The sequence below is a fragment of the Crocodylus siamensis genome, chromosome 1 (genome assembly GCF_052110815.1).
Source record: "Crocodylus siamensis isolate JL-2025a chromosome 1, ASM5211081v1, whole genome shotgun sequence".
Taxonomy (NCBI): domain Eukaryota; kingdom Metazoa; phylum Chordata; order Crocodylia; family Crocodylidae; genus Crocodylus; species Crocodylus siamensis.
Window position 1 is genome coordinate 305,136,626 of NC_143395.1, and position 19,144 is coordinate 305,155,769.

At 44.5% G+C, this 19,144-nt stretch overlaps 1 protein-coding gene across 6 annotated transcripts in view; it reads right to left on the minus strand.

The window, feature by feature from the left end:
* Positions 1–19,144, minus strand: part of TFDP1 (transcription factor Dp-1) — an 88,843-nt gene that overhangs the window by 1,007 nt on the left and 68,692 nt on the right. For all 6 annotated transcript variants that reach the window (XM_090021701.1, XM_090021735.1, XM_090021726.1 and 3 more), the window contains 4 exons: positions 16,840–16,908; positions 15,265–15,416; positions 9,517–9,683; positions 8,996–9,077 (listed from right to left, as the gene is read on the minus strand). In XM_090021701.1, coding sequence (XP_089877827.1) covers positions 8,996–9,077; positions 9,517–9,683; positions 15,265–15,416; positions 16,840–16,908 — 470 coding nt within the window. The remainder of the gene's footprint in view (positions 1–8,995; positions 9,078–9,516; positions 9,684–15,264; positions 15,417–16,839; positions 16,909–19,144) is intronic.

Sequence of the window (19,144 nt, forward strand, 5' to 3'; positions counted from 1 at the left end):
TGGACCACAACCTGAATGTGAGCCAACAAGGTGCTCTTGATGCAAAAAAGCCAACAGCATCCTAGGCTGAATTAACAGGAGTGTGTCATTTGCAATCAAGTGAGGGATTTAGCACTGGTAAAGCCACATCTGGAATACCATATCCAGTTTTGGGCCCCACACTTCCAAGAAAGACGTGGACAGTTTGGAAAGGGCAACAAAAATGATTAGGTACCTCTGAGACAAGATTTCTAAGGTAAGGCTGAAAGAACTAGGGTTATTTAGCTTGAAGAAGACTGAGGGAGGATTTGATAATAGTCTTTAAATACCTGAAGAATAAATATAGAAAGGAAGGAGATGGATTTTTCTCTGGGTTGTAGGGGACAGGACTAGGAGCAATGTCCTCAAGCTGCAGCAATGGAAATTTAGGCTGGAGATCAGAATGAACTCTCTATGAGAGTGGTTAGGTACTGGAACAGGCCCCCTAGAGAAGTTCTGGAATCTCCTTACTTGGAAACTTAAAAAAAAAAACAGTTTAGATGCCTGGCTGAGAGGTTTAGTTAGGGATGATCCTGCCTTCAGCAAGGGACTGGAATAGACCACGTGACCTCCCTTCCAGCCCTACTTCCCTATGAACCTATGAGGCTCTAGGCCACGCTTGTCCAACATACAGCCCGCAGGCCGCCATGCGACCCACCAAGTCATTTTCTGTGACCTACAGTGCTGCGACAGGAAACTAAACACAGTTTACTTTAGTTCCCGCCCCTTGTCCTTCCCCCAGCCCCTCAGCAGCTTCCTAACGGCTGCTGAAGGGCTGGGGAAAGGACAAGGTTCCCACACGCACTGCATCAGCTTGACATTGCTGATGCTGTGCATATGGGAAGAGGAATGCAGACCCGGCCCGCCTCCTCCTGTCCCCAGTACCATGTGGGGAAGCCATCACTTCTCAGCCTGAGCGACTCACCGCTCCCCGCCCACAGGTGAGAGGCAGCCTAGCTTGGCTGCCCAGCCTCGGGTTGCTGGCAGAGGTGGAGCAGCACGGGCAGGTGCCGCCTCCTGCCACACTGTTGGCATTGGCCATGCGGGGTGGCCCTGGGCCCAGGCGAAGCCTGCACTCGCTGCACACTAAGGTGCTGCTTGGCCCTGGCTCCCTCCAGCCTGGCACGGCACGGTGTGGCGATGTGAACCCATGGAGGCAGCGTGGTGGCCGGGCTCACCCTTGTCATCTGCCTCTGCCGCCTCCTGCCGGGCCAGGGTGCCACAGGTAGGACCGGGCCAGGTCAGGGTCAGGACAAAAAGATAGCACCTCCCCCCCAGGGCCGGGCCAGTGGGCTCCCGGCACCTCTGTGTGTGGGGGGGGTCCCCTGCCTTTCTCAGGGGAGGGAGGCTCAGCTCTGATCCCCATCTCCTGGGGCCAAGGCTTTAACCTCAAAGCCTGGTCTTCCCTCCTGGAAGCTGGCTGTGCCCACGTCCCAGAAGCCAGGTACTGGAGCATTACAAAGGAAGGCAAAAACCTCCACAGTCGGCTCTAATCTGACCATAGGGTAAAATTCCTTCCTGACCCCAAATTTGGTGATCAGTGGGACCCCAAGCAGAGGGGAAAGGCCAGGGCTCGGCAGCATTTTTTGGGCAGTGTCAAAAACACTTGCAGCCTTGACTTGTAAAATGTTGGCGTGCCAGTGGCAGACAGCGGGGGAGCCACGAGGGGCTCTATCCTTGTAGTCGCAGCACAGCCCTGGCCCTTCCCCTGAAGTCTGCCCTGAGGCACATGTGCCAAGCAAAATGCCTTTGTGTACTATGCTCTGGCACCCATGGAAGAGGTTGCCTACCTCTGGACATAACCCTCTAGCCAAAACCCTCTGGATTTGGTCCCAGAAGGAGCATTGGCACACCCCAGTCAAAGTCCCTAGCCTTAGCTGTAGCCAACACCCAGTACCTCTGAGGAAGACTTAAAAACACCATGGCACATATAGCAGAAAGGGGAAGAGTAGCGGTGGGGGCAACCAGCAAAGTCCAGAAGCATGAGAAGTACCCATAGTAGAACATAGACATAGCTATGCCTAGATCAGGGGTAAGCAAAATATGGCCCACAAGTTGTATCCAGACCACCAATTGATCCTATCTGGCTCACCACCGGGAGCCTGAGGAGCAAGGGTTGTACCCTGTGTTGCTCCGCTCTGCCTCAAACAATTGCCCACCCCGGTCTAATCAGTGGTTCTCAACCTTCCTTGTACCAGGACCCATCTGTAAACATAGATGGTCAGTCCCGACCCAATGTCCCTCACTGCTCCTACCTCCAGACCCCAGTGCCCGGGGCATGAGGGGGCCCCAAGTAGCCCTTTGCAGGCTGGAACTCTGCCAGCCCACAAGAGAAAAGCCACAGTTATAAAGGAGAAAAACATAAAGGAGAAGCCATTTTTAAAGTTTGCTTGTGACCCTTTCATATATTCTTGAGACCTGCTTTTGTGTCACGACCCATGTTTTGAGAAACGCTGGCCTAGATCATGCCTGATTAGTGCTGTCCAACATCTTTTTGAACACCTCTGATGATGGAGAGTCCACAGCTTCCCTAGGCAGTCTGTTTCACTCCCTTGCTGTTCTAACCTCTGTGACCAGAGGGCTGGTACTGGAAATATAGCAAGGTTTTCAGGCTCTGTTCTGTGCCTTGTCAGTTAACACACGGACAAAAAGAAAAGGGGAAGAGGTTTTCTCTTTAATTTCTACCTCCTCCCATTGGCAAGAACCCACTGGAAATTTCTTCCCAAGGTCTTGTTTGACTGGTGGCAGGATGCCTACTGCCTCATGGGGTCCAGGTCAGGTACTCCCATGGAACCAGTGGGTGCCCAGTTCCTTTCCAAATCTGGCATTGGCAGTTTACCCAAAATTATGTGGCGAGTCTGTGGTAGAACTTGAAATATAATTCAGCTTGCCTGGCTCCCAGTCTTGGTGCTGAATCCATAAGCCACAGTTGCAGCAAGAATAATGATTTATGGTCCTTTCTGATTGCTAAACTAACTTGCCACTCCCTGCTTTCCTGGGTGTGTTTGCACAGTAAGCTTCAGCCAGCACTGAGAAGTGATTAACTAGCTATCTATTGCCTGTAAAGCATGGTGTCCAGAAAAGAGAACAAACACAACAGTAGTTCATCTTCCTTCTGCTTCATCCTTTTCAGTGCAGTTGCTGTTGTACTATGAGATAAGTGATCAGATCTTTGGATAAAGTACAAACAAGAGAGGCTTCTGCTGGATCAGCTGTTGTTTCCATTTCCCCCTTTCCTCTCTATTTGTCTGAGCTATAGCACGGTAGGGCTGGTTGTGTTGAGGTTGCCACCAACCTGACCTTAGACCAGATGACCTGGCTAAGCTAGTCTCCAAAACTATTTTGGGAGTGTTATTTTAATCAATGCCTGGTCTGCTACTTTGGAGGCCCTCTGCCTCTTTAACCAGCAGATACTGAATTGCTGATAAAAGGGATAAGATGGGGTAACACTGGATATGATGGCAGTAAATGAAGACGCGTGTAAGCATCTTTCACTGGGCCAGATAAATCTAAATTCTACCCCTGCTGGTCACTGAGGTCCCACCTCCTTCATCCAGACGATGCTTCCGTTTCTCTTTGTGCAAGACTGGGGGTTCAACTTATTACTACTTGTTAAAAGATGTGTTACTAACAAGTTATTAATTCAATAAAAGTAAATCTTCTTGAAGATTATTCTCAAAAATGCCCATATTTTGTTGCTTTGATTAGTCTCCACTCTGGCTGATATCTTTTCCACATTTAATCTGTCAACTTGCATTACGGTTCTTTCATTTATTGAGAAGTAAGTAGAAGCGAAAGTGTTTATTTTAGTCAAGTGTTTCGTATTATTTCTTTGTTGCTTTTTATATCGTTTTTATTTTGGATTTTAAACCACATTTCCAGACCCATTTCATTGTCACTTCCTGCAACTTTATTGGTGTCAAAGGTCACGTGACCACTTCCTGATGTGATACCACTTCCTGTGAGGTCTGTGAATATGGCTCACCGGCCCACTGAGCGATAGAAAGTTTGTGATGGGGCCTCACATTCAAAAAGGTTGGACACCCCTGCTCTAGGCTAACCCTTAGATGAAACCACTCCTCACAACTGAAAATGTGCCACTGTGTAGATAAGATGAGAGAGCAAGCACAGGAGTGAGCATAACTTCATAGCCCAGCAACAATGGCACTTCCTCAAGGAAAGGAAGGGGAGATGCCTAGAATCTGTTCCTACTCTTAACACTGTTTAAAGCATTTTATCTAATGACTTCATCTGCTGTACTGGTATGTTGTGAAGACTTGTTTATAAAACATATTTGAAGTAGTTTAATTAGCAAATCTAGAAAGAAAATAGCAAGTGAGAATTGACAAGCTAGCAAGTGAAATAATATTTTCTAATAATCTCTGAAAGAAAAATAGTGAGTAGGTGCAACTATGCAAGCATGTATAAATGTCGTAAGAATGGATGAGAAAGCAATAAAGAACTCACCATAAGTTTGCACCATCCCTTTGAACAGATTGTCAGATTCAGTGGTTTTAAAATAGTACTGTGTGATTAGTTTCACACAGTTGACATTCATTTGGACATCCATATTTATACTTTATTTGGGGTGCTTTTTTATTCGGTCAAACTAGAAGGTTCCAAAAAAAGCTTATCAAAACTAAAAAAATTGCAAGATTGTCTATTTGTTTCAAACCTAGGAAAAATGGAGGATGCTGAAATGTCAGAATTTGGAATATTTATAACAGGTGCCTCAAAAAAGGGATACACCTGTAGAGGCAAAGTTAAAAAAAAAAAAAGCAATACAGAGCTACTATTTTAGGGCCAACAGGGTATTAAAAAAAAAGAAAAAGAAGAAAACACAATCTCTTAAAGCTTGCAAATAAAGAGATGAGGATATAAATCTGTCAAATAAGTCTGGCATAGAGTCTATACCTAAAAACATTTTCATCTACTAAAATGAGCCATGTAGTTGCTGATTTATGCCTTTTAAACTATACTAATACCAAAAATTAAGTTTATTCGTGAAATAAATTAACTTAGAAACTGATAAGTATGTGAACATGAGAGTCCCATGTAAGAATTAAATGCCTCCCTAATGGTGCTTCTCCCCACACCCGGAGAGATGGACGTTAAATGGTTACTGTATTCCTGGGAACATTTTGGGGTAGAGAGTTATGCTCGTTATGGTAGGTTACAAAAGGTTGGCAAGTCAGAAATACTTAAAGTCAGGCCCTAAAGCCCAGTGGGTTTCAGATTAATATTGTATCTGTCAGCATGACTAGAAACCCATATTAGAAGCTGAAGAATACTTCTGGGAAATTGTGAGTAACAGACACAAAAGATTATTAAAAGCAGCGGGGAAGATTAATACAGAGAGTGACCCACATTCTCCCAGCACACATTAGGATATAGAAACTGCTTTTTTTCATTAGCTGGGGTTGAAGGGATTCTGCAAATTCAGCTGACATCTAACAAGTCAAGGAGAGAGAAAGTTAAGGGGTGACAAAGCAGACTGCAGGAACAACATCCATATCAAAAGTGCAGGGCAAATCTTTCCTTCAGCCAGAAGCAGTTAGGTTGTCAGGCTTCTCCTAGGGTGATGTTCTGTGACCTTCATCTTTATATTGGCCTCTGGCCAGAAAATACTTAAAATTTCAATGCCCTTGATGTTCAAAGGTTTCTTTACACTCTAATTCCAACTATTACTACACAAAACTTGGTTAAAAGTTGAAGGTAAGGTGGGGGGAAATGTACTTATCTTATAATTCTGATTCTATAAAGATATTTTGGCAGCATTTGTAATCCTGAACTTCAGTTCCCTACTCAAAATGGAGAGAGCACCCCATGCTCTTTCACACAACATGCCCTGCAGGGGTAGCATTTTACCACCCTGAGCTTAATTGCTTCCTTTGCCAGTTAAATCTGGACTTGAACACAAAAAAACCCCAAAAAAACCAAAAACCCCCACACCACAAAGAAACACCCTCTACCTGAAACATAACTTTGGAAATGTAATGCTTAAAAAATACGATGCTATATCCTGCATCTGCAAAAGATTCCCCTTCCAAACTGAGAGAAGGTGGGTGGATGGGTGAGAGAAAGATACCAGAATGATAACTTCAGAGAAAAAGAATTGCACATTATACTTCGCCCTGTTTAAAGATAATCTTACCATTGCAGGACTTTTACCCTACAAAGCAAATAGCTTAAAACAGGGCTGTCAAACACATCTGACCCTGCAGGACAGATGAGTGATAAGAGGGCGGTCTGTGGGCTAGATTGCACCCCCATCCCCACTCCCATCAGATCCACCACATACAGCACCCATCCCGGCTGGTCTGGGATGTGCTGTAGCCAGTTCAGGACCATGCTGCATGCAGCAGTGCAGCCTGGATTCAGCTCTTGGGCTGCATCTTTGACATCCCTGGCTGAGAAAAAGGTGAGTAAAGGGTGAGAACTAACTCAGCTTGCTGGATGTTCATTATGGGCTGTTTGTACTTTATGTTGTGCTCTGTGGTGAGGATTAACCCAGGACTTGAAGCTTATAGTGGACTGGTTATATTTGCTACGGAGCCTTGGGAGGGCTGAAGAACCCAGGGCATTATTGTCATGTGCTGTAAGCCGGGTCCAAGTAATCATGACCTGGGAGTTAGTTCAAGGACTGATCTGAGCCTGGTAGTGCCAAGCTAGCCATGTGTCCAGCTACAACATCTCAGAGTAGTCCTAGAAGAAAAAGGAATGGCTGAGGCTTGGAAAAGCCACAAGAGACTCTGGAACTTGCTCTCCCCTCTCCTTGTTCCAATGACTGCATGGTTATGTGTTACTGATAGAGTTGGTTATTCAACTAGCCAAAAAAAATACTTGGTCGACTGACCAGTCAAATACTTTAAGCATTAATTAAAAGTGGAGAGACTCACTTAAGCTCTTGCAGCCCCGTACGCTTAATGGGGCAGAAAGAAAATAAGGCTGGAATAGCTCAGGAAAGAGCAGAAGGATGGGGGCGGTACCTGCTCCTAAATGGACAACATGTAGGATAGTTTATGAGTCCTGACTCCTGCAGGACTTCAGGGACAAGACATACATTCCTCCTACTCTTGCTAACAGATGAAACAATTATGCTCTAAAAAAGTAGGCTGCCACATACACAGAGGCATTCTTGGCTTCCTGAAACATTTGACAAATTTTGACTGAAGTCAAATAATGGGCTGTCAACTGACCAATCAATTATTTTGATATTATTTGACCAGTCAGTTTGTCAATCACAGTAACTGAAAGAGGTAGAGGGTATGCTTCTAGAGAAACTGGCAAAAAGGATTCTTGTAGTTAACTCATGAGCTGGCTAAATTAAATTTGTTCTACTTGACTTTAACGCTGCTAGCTGTATTACACTGTTGTAAGAGTAATTACAGAGCTTACATAGGTGTCTGAAAGCAAAAACTAAGCTAATACCAGTTTATGAGTTAAACCTAATACAGTAAGGAAGACAGAAAGAGAAATTAGTAAAATCAGGGATTGCCATGAGAAACAGTACAGGGCTACCGTGCCATACAAGGGATATAATTAATAGTCCAATCTGCTACTATTAAGGACCAAAGAAATTTAAACTCCCACTGCCATAAGCTACAGAACCATAGAGAAGTAAGATTCTTGCCCAAATGTTATCTTTAGATTAAGGACTTTCACTTTATTGCTAATTTAAATTCTAAACTAAAGCCTACTCCAAAGTAATCCGACTCTATATTTCTTGGCTTCCTGAAACATTTGAACAAATTTTGACACCGTTTTGTGACGGATTTTTCCAGTGACCACAACCAACTGCATAACAAATTTCTATACAACAAACTGTATTTCAACCATGATTAATTTCTTTACAATATTAGAAGGGGAAATTGCCTATATGACATCACATGATAGTCCAATTACTCCTAAAAGTGACAAATGGGCAATAAATAGTAAGAAACATCACTAATTATCTTTTAATTAATTAGCATTAATGGATGTGATTAATGCAAGAACCAATTAAAACACATTAATTTTTTATGTATTAATCACAGACATGGTTTTGGAGTCTGCGCCCAGGCTGCCCTGCAGCTTCTCTCTGCCGCTGTCAACACTGCCTCTGGGCTGCCCAGCAGGGTAGTGGTGGCAGTGCAGACAAGCCACACGGCAGCCTGGGCGTAAGCACAAGGTAGCTCCCAGCTGTGCTGGGAGCTCTGGCACAAGCTGCCTCTGGGCCCCTGGGGAGCGGTGCCGACAGCAACCCCACGGAGGCAGTTGCTGCTGGCAGGTAGGGGCAGGATTCCTGTGGAGCCACTTCCCACAGCCCCCACCCCATGCCACCCCACACACCTGGCCCCAGCCCAGCGCTGATGGAACCCAAGCCCAGTACCTGGGAGAAGCTGCCACCACTACTCTCCCTTTGCTGTCTGTACTCCTGCTCAGCAAGGAAGCGGGGAAGTTCAGGTCCAGGCTGGGGCCAGAGCAGCTGCCCCCAGTAAGGGCAGGTTGAGGCCACCACTGCTGGGGGTGCACTCCGGCAGGGGCACACTGCAGCCCCACAGCAATTCTGCAGAGACCCCACTTACATTGGGCATCCTGCCAGGTCATGTGGGGGTCCACACCCCCAGGCTCCAGACCCTCCCCCCCAGCTCCAGATCCTACATATATAGCCACAGCCCACCACACCTTCACAAATTTCGTCCCACACCCACCCTGCAACCATACAGAGTACCTGCAGAATTTTGGAGTTTTTAGCTGTGCAATTAAAAAAGTTGCAATTAATCACTATTTAAAGTCATGCAATTAATTTTTTAATAGTTTGACAGCCCTACTAATTATAATAGAATAGTCCCCATGAATTACTTTTGAAGAAAAAAAAAGTTACACATCAAATCTGCCATTGCCAAGGTAGAACTAGAGATTGCATACATCATGGTACTGGTTAAATTGCTGTAGTTTAAATGGATCTAAAGCTAATTTATGAAATTAGTCTCACCTAGCAGAAAATCTTGTGCCATTTGAAGCAGAGCCTGACGAAGATGTGACATATACACTGCTGATGGATCCCTGAGCCATTTCTGCAAAATAGAAAGAGTACACACTTCAACAACTTAACATGAAAGCAAGCTAGCATAATCAAGAACCACCATTCCATCTGATCACAGCCCAGAAGCATCTTTTAACTCTTAAAAACAGTATTTGGACTCAGAGATTCAATTCCTATATGCAAGATAGAGTATCAAATTCCAAAAGACGAAAGAAGGAAAAGCTATAACTTAAGACTTAACTTCCTTATATAACAAGAAAAAGTACTAATATACATTTAGCGGAGATACATTTTTGCAAGTGAAACAAATTTCATGCTCCCCTACTAAAATGTTATCGGTTTAGGTAATGCACTTGAAAAAATGAACTAATAGAACTTTTTGCAGAGTCAAGTTTTAGTTGAACAAGTTCACTCTCAAGTCCTACATAAAAAGATAAAATAGCAGAAGCATGTTATAAAGGGTAACTAACCTGTCACATATGGTTCCAGAGCTTTAGGAACCAAACTCTTTGCAATTTTTAAGTCCTCTGCTGAACAGCTTCCAGATTCTAGCCCACAAGCCATTCCCATTCGTTTTAATACCTCTATATCATCATGAATTTCAAAAGTATTGTCAAAATTAAATAGGTATTCAAACCTAAAGGGGAGAAATCTCAATTAACTTCTGAATTTCTGAAAAACAGAAATATAGCAAGTATATCAAGCATTTTCAAGTAGAGTAGTGTAGTGCTTAAAGAAATTAAAAACACATGACCACAGCAATATATGCTTTCTTAATGCTGGTTTGTTTTAGTAGCAATTCTACTCCTTTGTTCTAGTGAAAACTCTTAAGTCTCAAATGCCATACCCTAGTTAACTCTATGAATAGATAACTCTGTATTTACTTGAATGTAAGATGACACTGAATAAAACAAGTACCCTACAATTAGATTCAACATCTGGAAAAATTACAGATGTTTTGCCTTGAACTTGTCCCCCTCTCACTGCTAGAACAGGGAAAATAAATCTGGGGAGGGCCATGGGCCCTCTGCTCCCACAACAGTCCCTCCTCCCCACTCCTTACTTTCAGACCTTGCTCTCCTTGAGCACATAGAAGTGAGGGGCAAATTTGAAAGCAATGACTTTGAGATAAACTTCCCTGTAGTAACTTGAATATATGCAAATTATTGTGGGTACCCATAGACTTAGTTCATCTTAGCTGCATTTTACCTTTTCTGAAACTGCTGCAAGTTTTAGCACAGGTATTCCATAAGCAGCACTTTTATACACTAACTTCTATATCAGGGGTGGGCAAAATAAGGTCCATGGGCCAGACCCAGCCTGCGAGGCCATTCTATCCAGCCCGCAGGGCCCCTAAAAACTTTAAAAAATTAATATTCATCTGCCCTTGGTTCCTCTCAAAAATGACAGGAACCAAGGGCAGTAGGACTCAGGGGAAGCCCGGCAGGCTCCCACAACAGCAGGGCCTGCCCAGCCCCACCCCCCAGCCAGGAGCCCCACCTGGGCCTTCTGGCCCAGGGCCACATGGCTGTCCCAACCGGAACAGCAGATAAGGGGTGGAGGGGGGACCCCAGGCAGGGAAGGGGCCAGGGACAAAAGCTGAACACGGGGCGGGGAGTGGCCCCTCCCCTGCCCTGTGGCCAGCACCCTACGCTGCAGCTGCTTGCAGGCCGCATGGGGCTGCTTGTACCCGTGCTTGCTCTGGACAGCCCCATGGGCTGTGAGCATTGCAGCAGGGAGCACCGACCACAGGACAAGGACAAGGGAGGGGCTGTTTTTCCCCGCTCCTTCCTGGTGGAAAGGAAAATGGCCCCTCCCCCACACCATAGCCAGCACCCCGTGCTGCAGCTGCTCGCAGTCCATGAGGGGCTGTCTGGAGCAGGCAGAGGCAGCCCCAGGTGGGCTACGAGCAGCTGCAGCACAGGGCTCCAGGTGGGCAAGAGGCCGCCCCCCCCCCCAGCACCACCTTGTAACCTAGTCCCGCTGCAAGCCTGGGCCCCGCGCCAGCTCCAGGCTCACCAGTTGGGGCTGTGCATGGCAACAGAAGCTGCAGCCTCGCCGCTTAACAAAGCATTTGCCACTGCTTCCTGTGGGCTGCCTAGCGCGAGCTCTGGGCAGGCAGCAGCAGCCAACACTGCCAGGCACGGCACATGGTGGGGGTGGGGGGGGGCCACAGCTGCTGCCACCGACAAAAGACCCGGGTGCTGGCTTGGAGGCCAGGCTGGCAGCAGGGCTGGGTTACAAGCAGGTGCTGAGCGTGGGGAAAAGTGGCTCCTCGCTTACCCCATGGCCAGCGCCCTGCACTGTAGCCACTTGGAGCCCGTGTGGGGCTGCCTGTGCCTGCTCCTGACAGCCCCGCGTGGGTTGCAAGTGCCTGCAGCCTGGAGCGCTGGCCCTGAGGCAAGGGAGGGGCTGTTTTTCCCTGTGCTCAGCACCAGCTTCGTCCCTGCTGGCAAACCCCACTGACCCCTGTCTGTACCGGAGGGCTGGGGGTCATTTGGTGCAAGGGGGCATGGGATCCAGCAGGAACACAGGGCCCGCACCGGTGTCCAGGGGCCAGTGCTGACAGGGCCCAGAGCAGGGTGGCAGGAGCATGGTGTCTCAGCTGGTAAGGACTCTACACAGCCAGACCAGCTCCCCCCTCTCCCTGCTGGTGCAGCCCACTCTGGCTCCACAGACCCCTGCCAGCCTGTGCCCTACCAGTGCTGGCTCTGGGACACTGGTCCCAAGATATTGGGACACTGGTCCCAAAATGGTGACCAGAGGGCGGGTTACTTGTCAAAGGGCGGGGCTACCCACGCAGCCCTCGACAGCCTGCCAAAACTGGGTAAGCAGCCCTCTGCCTGAAATAATTGCCCGCCCCTGTTCTGTATAGTAAAAAACTATGCATGATATTAATCCAAAGCCAAAAGGCTCATGATTTACCATAAAGTTCACTGGGCTGGGCTCCAGCAGAGGCAACATTTCAAACCATGGTAACTGCATAGCTCAGTATGCGTGTGTACTCCAGATATCAAAACCCCAACCCCACAAAGGATCCATTTACTTATCAGCTCCGCTCCCCCTACCCTATCACTGGAACCAGGTGTTCTTGTCACGAGTCCTAGAATCTTCCAAACATTTATATGCAGGTGAGGTGCAGGGTAGCCTGGTCTGGCTCCACCTCATGGAAGGTAGGACTACGCCAATCACATGCGACAGGCTGAGACAGGAGTGACAGAGGGATTCTGTCTGTTTAGGGCCCCATTTGGTGATGGTTCGCCAGACATTTAAGATTGATGAAGAAACAGGAATCATTGGAAACAGGAACAAAAGGCACAGCTTCACTGTGGGAGTGAAGAGGAAGTCAAAATGTATACAGTGTAGTGGCTCATAGTTAGGGCCTGGTTTAAATCATAGGCCAGCTTGTAAATATCATAGCCCAATCATAGCGGAGGTCACCATTTTTGTGAGCTTGATTGCAGAGCCACTGACCATCATATTTGAAAACTCATGACTATCAGGAGAGATCTCAGATAGTTGGAAAAGGGCAAACGTAGTACACATATTTAAGAAGAGGAAAAAGAAGGATACAGGGAACTACAGACCAGTCAGCCTCACCTCAGTCCCTGGAAAATTTATGGAGCGGATCCTCAAGGAATCCACCTTGAAACACTTGGAGGAGAAGTTGATTAGGAACAGTCAGTATGGATTCACCAACTTGACTGCCTTCTATTGAGATGACTGGCTCTGTGGAAGCGAGGAGACCAGTGGGTGTAGTATACCTTGATTATAGCAAGGCTTTTGATATGGTCTCCTACAACATTCTTGCAGGCAAGCTAAGGAAGTACAGGTTGGATGAATGGACTGTAAGGTGGATAGAGAACTGGCTGGAGCATCAGGCTTAGAGGGTAATCATCAATTGTTCAATGTCTAGTTGGCAGCCAGTATCAAGTGGAGTGTTCCAGGGGCTGGTCCTAGGGCCGGTTTTGTTCACCGTCTTCATCAATGACCTGAAAGATGGCACAGAGTGCGCCCTCAGCAGGTTTGCAGATGACACCAAGCTGTGGGAGTAGTAGATACGCCAGACAGTAGGGCTAGGATTCAGAGTGACCTAGACAAATCGGAGGATTAGGTGAAAAAAAACTCATGAGGTTCAACAAAGTCCTGCACTTTGGATGGAACAATCCCATGCACCAGTACAGGCTGGGGGCTGACTGGCTGGGCAGCAGCTCTGCAGAAAAGGACCTGGGGTTACAGTGGACAATAAGCTGAATATGAGCCAACAATGTGTCCTTACTGCCAAGACGACTGAGGGCATACTAGGCTGTATTCGTAGGTGTGTTGCCAGTAAGTCCAGGGAAATGATTATTCCCTTCTATTCAGCATTGTTGAGGCTACATCTGGAGTACTGTGTTCAGTTTTGGGCCTCACACTACAGAAAGGATGTGGACAAATTGGAGAGTTCAGCAGAGGGTGACAAAAATGGTTTGGGGGCTGAGGGACAGGACTTCTGAGGACAGGCAAAGGGAACTGGGCTCGTTTAGTATGGAGAAGAGAAGACCGAGAGGGGATTTAACAACAGCCTTCAACTACCTGAAGGAGGGTTCAAAAGAGGATGGAGCTAGACTGTTCTCAGAGGTGGCAGATGACAGAACAAGGAGCAACTGTCTCAAGTTGCAGCAAGGCAAGTTTAGGTTAGATACAAGGAAGAATTTTCTCACTAGGAGGGTAGTGAAGCACTGGAACAGGTTACCCAGAGAAGTGGTAGAATCTCCATCCTTGGAGGTTTTCAAGACCTGGCTAGACAAAGTTTTGGCTGGGATGATCTAGTTGGGGATGCTCCCTGCTTTGAGCAGGGATTGGACTAAATGACCTCACGAGGTCCCTTCCAACCCTAATTTTCTACGATTCTATGACATACCCTTCGAAATACTTCAAAACCATCTGAAGCTTTCCAAAATGGTACCTCTTGAAATGAGGTATTCTTTTGAAGCATTTCAGTTCCTGTGCACAGAGATAGGAGGGATCCACAGATTCTCCAGAACCCCAGTGATGTGCTTCTTTTCTTCCCCAATTCCACAGCAGAGGGAGGGAGCGGAATGGACAGTGTGCAGCATAGGTAACTGGTGCCTTTTGAGTCGGGGGGGGGGGGGGTGCATATGCCCCCCTGACACCAGTCAGCAACTGGTGGGGAGGGAGGGGGAAGTGGCAACTGGGGCACAATCTCATTGACCGGGGGCTGGGGGGAGAGAATCCCTGGCAGGCAATCTCACTCAAAGAGCGACCACGCTTTTACTGGCAGGCCCACTCTCTGGCCAGTGCTTGCTGGGGGGGGGCGCTGGTGCTCCTGCCTGCCCCTCTGCTAAACAGGGAGCGCAGCCTGATAGGGGGTGCACATGCACCCCCGTGCATCCCCTCCACATTGTCACTGGTCTACAGGCTGGGTGATGGAGCACCAGACTATGCAGCAGTCAGGTACCAGACCATATCTTGGCCACTCCTATACTAGGAGCCTGCTGCCACTGCTAGGTTCTTCAGCTACAGTCCCCTATACCTTTCCTTTCTAGTAAAAGGGATTGGAGCTGGATAGGAATCCCAGCAGTGGGGAGCCAAGGAGCCTATTCCTTTTTGAAACATTTCCAAGCCCAATTTACTTGAAAATGTTTTAAAAGTTATTCAAGTCTTCGCCCTTCTCTAAACATCTAGTACACCTGGGTCATTTTCTTTTCTTTAATCTCCCCTTTCTCCTTTCATTAGCAACTCTTGATAACCTAAAGCCAAAATATAGACAACCACTACATTGTTTCCTCAGTAAGACACAGGTGTGGATTCCAAATTAAGGGCAAAGAAAATACAAATCTAGCCATAAGCCTGATGCCTGTGTGTCATTTTCCTTGGAACAAAGAAACCAACTACTTAGTAAAGACAACAACGTTTTTACAGTTACCATCACTAGCTTTCAGCATAAAAGGAATGCTAATCTCCACAGCACCCAAATGGTTAATAAGCTTTAAATAGTCCCTAAAGTAATTTTTACCTATATGAGAATTTTAGAAAATTCATTTTATACTACATACAAACTAAATGGTTCTGGGTGAAAAAACAAACACAAATGCTCCCTATCAACAGAAGTAAATAAGTAGCTTTATTTTTATTTCTTCTCTAGCAAAGTAAGTTGTGGACTTTATTTCTCCTGGCTGCATTGTAAGGACAGTTAAAAATTTTAGCAGACTTACTTGTCATTAGAAATACTGCAGTCAATCACAGTCTTTTTGCTGGTGTTCACAATGATAAATGGCAGATGGATGACAGAATTGGAAGGTGGTGGTCGACTTGCTTGCTGCTCTGCTTGTCGATTTCGTTGAACTAGGTTCTTGAAGGCTATTTGCTATAAAAAGTAACAGTAGCTTAGAGAATTACCCAGAGTCATATTCCCCCCATCTCTTTTATAATCTGCACATCTCCGAAAGTTAAAGAAAAAATAAGTTTCCAAGTATCTTAAAAAAGCAAACTGAAATTCTGTCTACTTTGCAGCAACAGCCTGTTTCCAACATTGTAGATTATTAAAATGGATATTTGGAATTAGTCCATTTATTTTAAATAGGAAACATTTTTAAAGAAAAATAAAGTAGATACCAATCACTCACAATTTCTTCCATTCTTTGATGTTTGTAAAATTGTATGAGACAAGGTTACCATAACCCCACATTAAACATTTTCCATCAGAAAACTGGATTTTGGACTAAAGAAAAATTTCTTTAGAGAGCCATCTGCTTTCTGTGGAAAATGCTAGCAATATAAAATAAACGTCTGGAAGGAAACTGACTATGTTTTGATCTATTCTACAGAGGAGATGCACTGACAATAACAGGAGCCGAAGCTGTAAATAGAGGCAACAGCAAGATATGATCAGCATATACCTAGATTTTAAAAGGTACCACAGAATTCTGTAATGAAAAGGCCTAATATTGTAGAACTCATTAGGGAAAATTAGAGAAAACTTGAAGTTTTATGGCCATAATTGGGGCTTTACACAACCTAGGGAGGCTGAAACATCTGAGAAAAGCAAGCCTGAACACTCAATGACCAGCATGGCAATTTAATCCACTCTGTCTCCTCCTCCCCGCTGCTAACCATGTTTTGCTGCTGCATTGCACAGCAATAAATAAAAATCTTAGTTTTAGCAGAAACCTCCCACCGGTTGCAACGTAGTAATTAAGATTAACTAGATAACACTGCTATCTCTTAGAGGTAGCATTTCAGCAAGGAATTAGTTCATAGGTAGACAATTATTTTTCACAAGCTTGAGACCTAGAAACTTGAGTTTAACTGAATCTTAAATCTGATGCCAAGTTCTGTGGGAAGTTCCGTTTTCTCTAGTCACAGGACTATGAAAAATAAAAGATTTTGAACACTAGTACGTTTTATTTGTGGTGACTATTACAACTCATGGCAACCACAAAATAAAAGCAGCGCAAAATAAAGAAACGTTCAAAATGCATGGTCAGAACTGCATGTTACAATTCAGAAATACAACAGGAATTAAAGCACTGTCAGCAAAAAGCTGCTTTAAAACATACTCAAAGATCCTACTGAATTTAACACAGCATTCTGGAAGTTTGCCAGCTATTCCCAGAGCAACACAGAACTTGTCTATACCACTAAATGCACAGGCACTGGCACCATTCTTTTTACAGTTCACCTGGAATTCCCTGCAAGGTTTCAGTTTGTTTGTTTCTAATAAGTGCCAATAGAAAATAGTTATGCAAATATGTTACCTTGCCCAACAGACAAGAGTACCTTGACTATACCTGTAGAATAAGTTCTTGTAGCTGAGACTGTTTTAGCTTTATTCTTTCAAGTCTTCTCTGTTTCTCCACCTTAAGGAAAAAAAATGGTTTTAAACCAATATTCCATATTAACACGGTCTCCGATTTAATAAAATCCAATGGATTGCAAACCATCTTTTTATTCTTCCAGTTTTTAGTTCATAATCTTAAAATTATTTTTCAAATTATTGAAAAAAATTAAAATTTGACATTGCATGAAATCATATGCAGACAGTTTAAGGCTCAAAACTTAAAATTTAGGGAATAAACTATCTAAAAATCAATGTCAAATCAGACCATATATAATCATTTTCATAGTTCAATTCAGATATTTTCATACTACTTGTACATTTAACCCACATTTATTTTCAAGATTATTTCAAGGCAAAGGCTTCACTCACTTGCTAAATTTTATGCCTTGAACCCATTAGTGTAATCACCACTAATCTCCCACTGAACATTTCTGTTCTGGGTAAACATTTCAGAAGTGGCTAAATAGTCTAAATATCCACAGGATTCCATCTTTAAATGAGTTTTAGGGTAAAGATTTTCAAAACTCCTTTGTCTACATATATAGTAACTGGCCTATTTTGAGGCTAGGGAGATTTACTAGGCAGATGATACATTTCACTCTTCCCCCCCCTTAATAATAGAGGCTGCAACTGATATTTTCTAGTCATATGGTAGTCCCTCCTGATTTGAAAAGCTCATTAAAATGTCTTGCTACTGCTCTTGCGATTCATGAACTAGTTCCTTCTATATTCTTTGATCTTTTCCCCCTCCCATTAAGACAGGGAACTGAGATCTTTACCCTGAAAGAAAGAAAACAGCCATATTTGCCAATGATGGCTGGAATGGCATGACACTGCAGTACCAATTATCATAGTCATATCAACATGAACTTGTAACAGAATAAACACTCCATAGACCACTTACAACACAGAACTGAAAATTTTTGTTCCTGTATAGGTTATAAACTCTGCAAGAAGGGGCCTATAATAACTATTAGAACAAACAATAAGGTTTATGTTATTTTGATGAAGCCAGCAGAAGCTATATACTCTACAAACCTAATAATTCTGTTACAAGCACTTGAAGTAGCAGACAGAGCCTAGGGGTTCCTTCCAGCTTAATACAACTATATTTCCCTCATTCAACACAAGAGGTAAATATAGATGTTTGACTTTTGGGTAATGTTGATGCCACAAATTTAAATGATCTATAGATAGGGAATAAAAAAGCTGCAAGGCTTCCAGTACAAACAAAACAAAAACCCAGAAGCTTAAGTGTTACAGTCACATGTTAAAGCATGTATTAATTATATTCACTATAAAATGTAGACATGTGTTGCATGTCTGAATAACATTAGTATGAGATGTTTGGGGGTTTTTTTGGTTTTTTTTAATTACTTTTTAGTATAGTCTAGAGCAGGGGTGGGCAATATGTGGCCCGTCAAGCCATTCTATCCGGCCCGCAGGGCCCCTAAAAAATTTAGAAAATTAATCTGCCCTGGGCTGCCTGTCATATGGCCCTTGATGGCTTGCCAAAACTCAGTAAGACGCCCTTCACCTAAAAAAATTGCCCACCCCGGTCTAGTGTCATGTTGGGATTATAAAATATTTGCATTTCAATTAAATCGACTTCAGGGCTATTTTACGCATAACAATTTCACGTAGAATTTTATCAGATGTAATCCAAATAATCTTTAAAAAGCTTCAATTACCATATTTTCACCCAACTAAGAAGCAACTTGTTTTTGGGACAGCAGAACGAAGATAAAAAAGTATGTCCAGAGTTACTGCTGCATAGAGCAGGTACAAAGCCTAGTCTTTACTCACCCTCCCCTTCCTACTCAGCCTAAAACTATAACCGTAGTTGTTGTTCTCAACTGGTCTTTACTGGATCTGATTTTGAAAAGACCTAAGTCTGCAAGGCTGTGAAATAGAAGAGACTAGAAATACTTAGCAGACAGCAAAACTGCCAGAAGAAAGATTAGCTTGATTAATGGAACTTCAAGGCTATGAAGAAGGAGACAATCACTAACACCTGTGGACTGAAGAAAAAAGAGTCATTAAAACAACTGACTCCCAAGCTCCCTGAATAGAAAAACACTACTGCTGTTGTTGGGTAGTTGACTTTGGAGGAGGAATCATAGGAAAGTAGGGCTGGAAAAGACTTCACAAGGTCTTCTAGTTCAAGCCCTTACTCAAGGCAGGATCATCTCTTGAGTAAACCAAGTGTCTGTACTGCCTGCTCTAATATATTTGGGGATGGAGATTCCACTTCT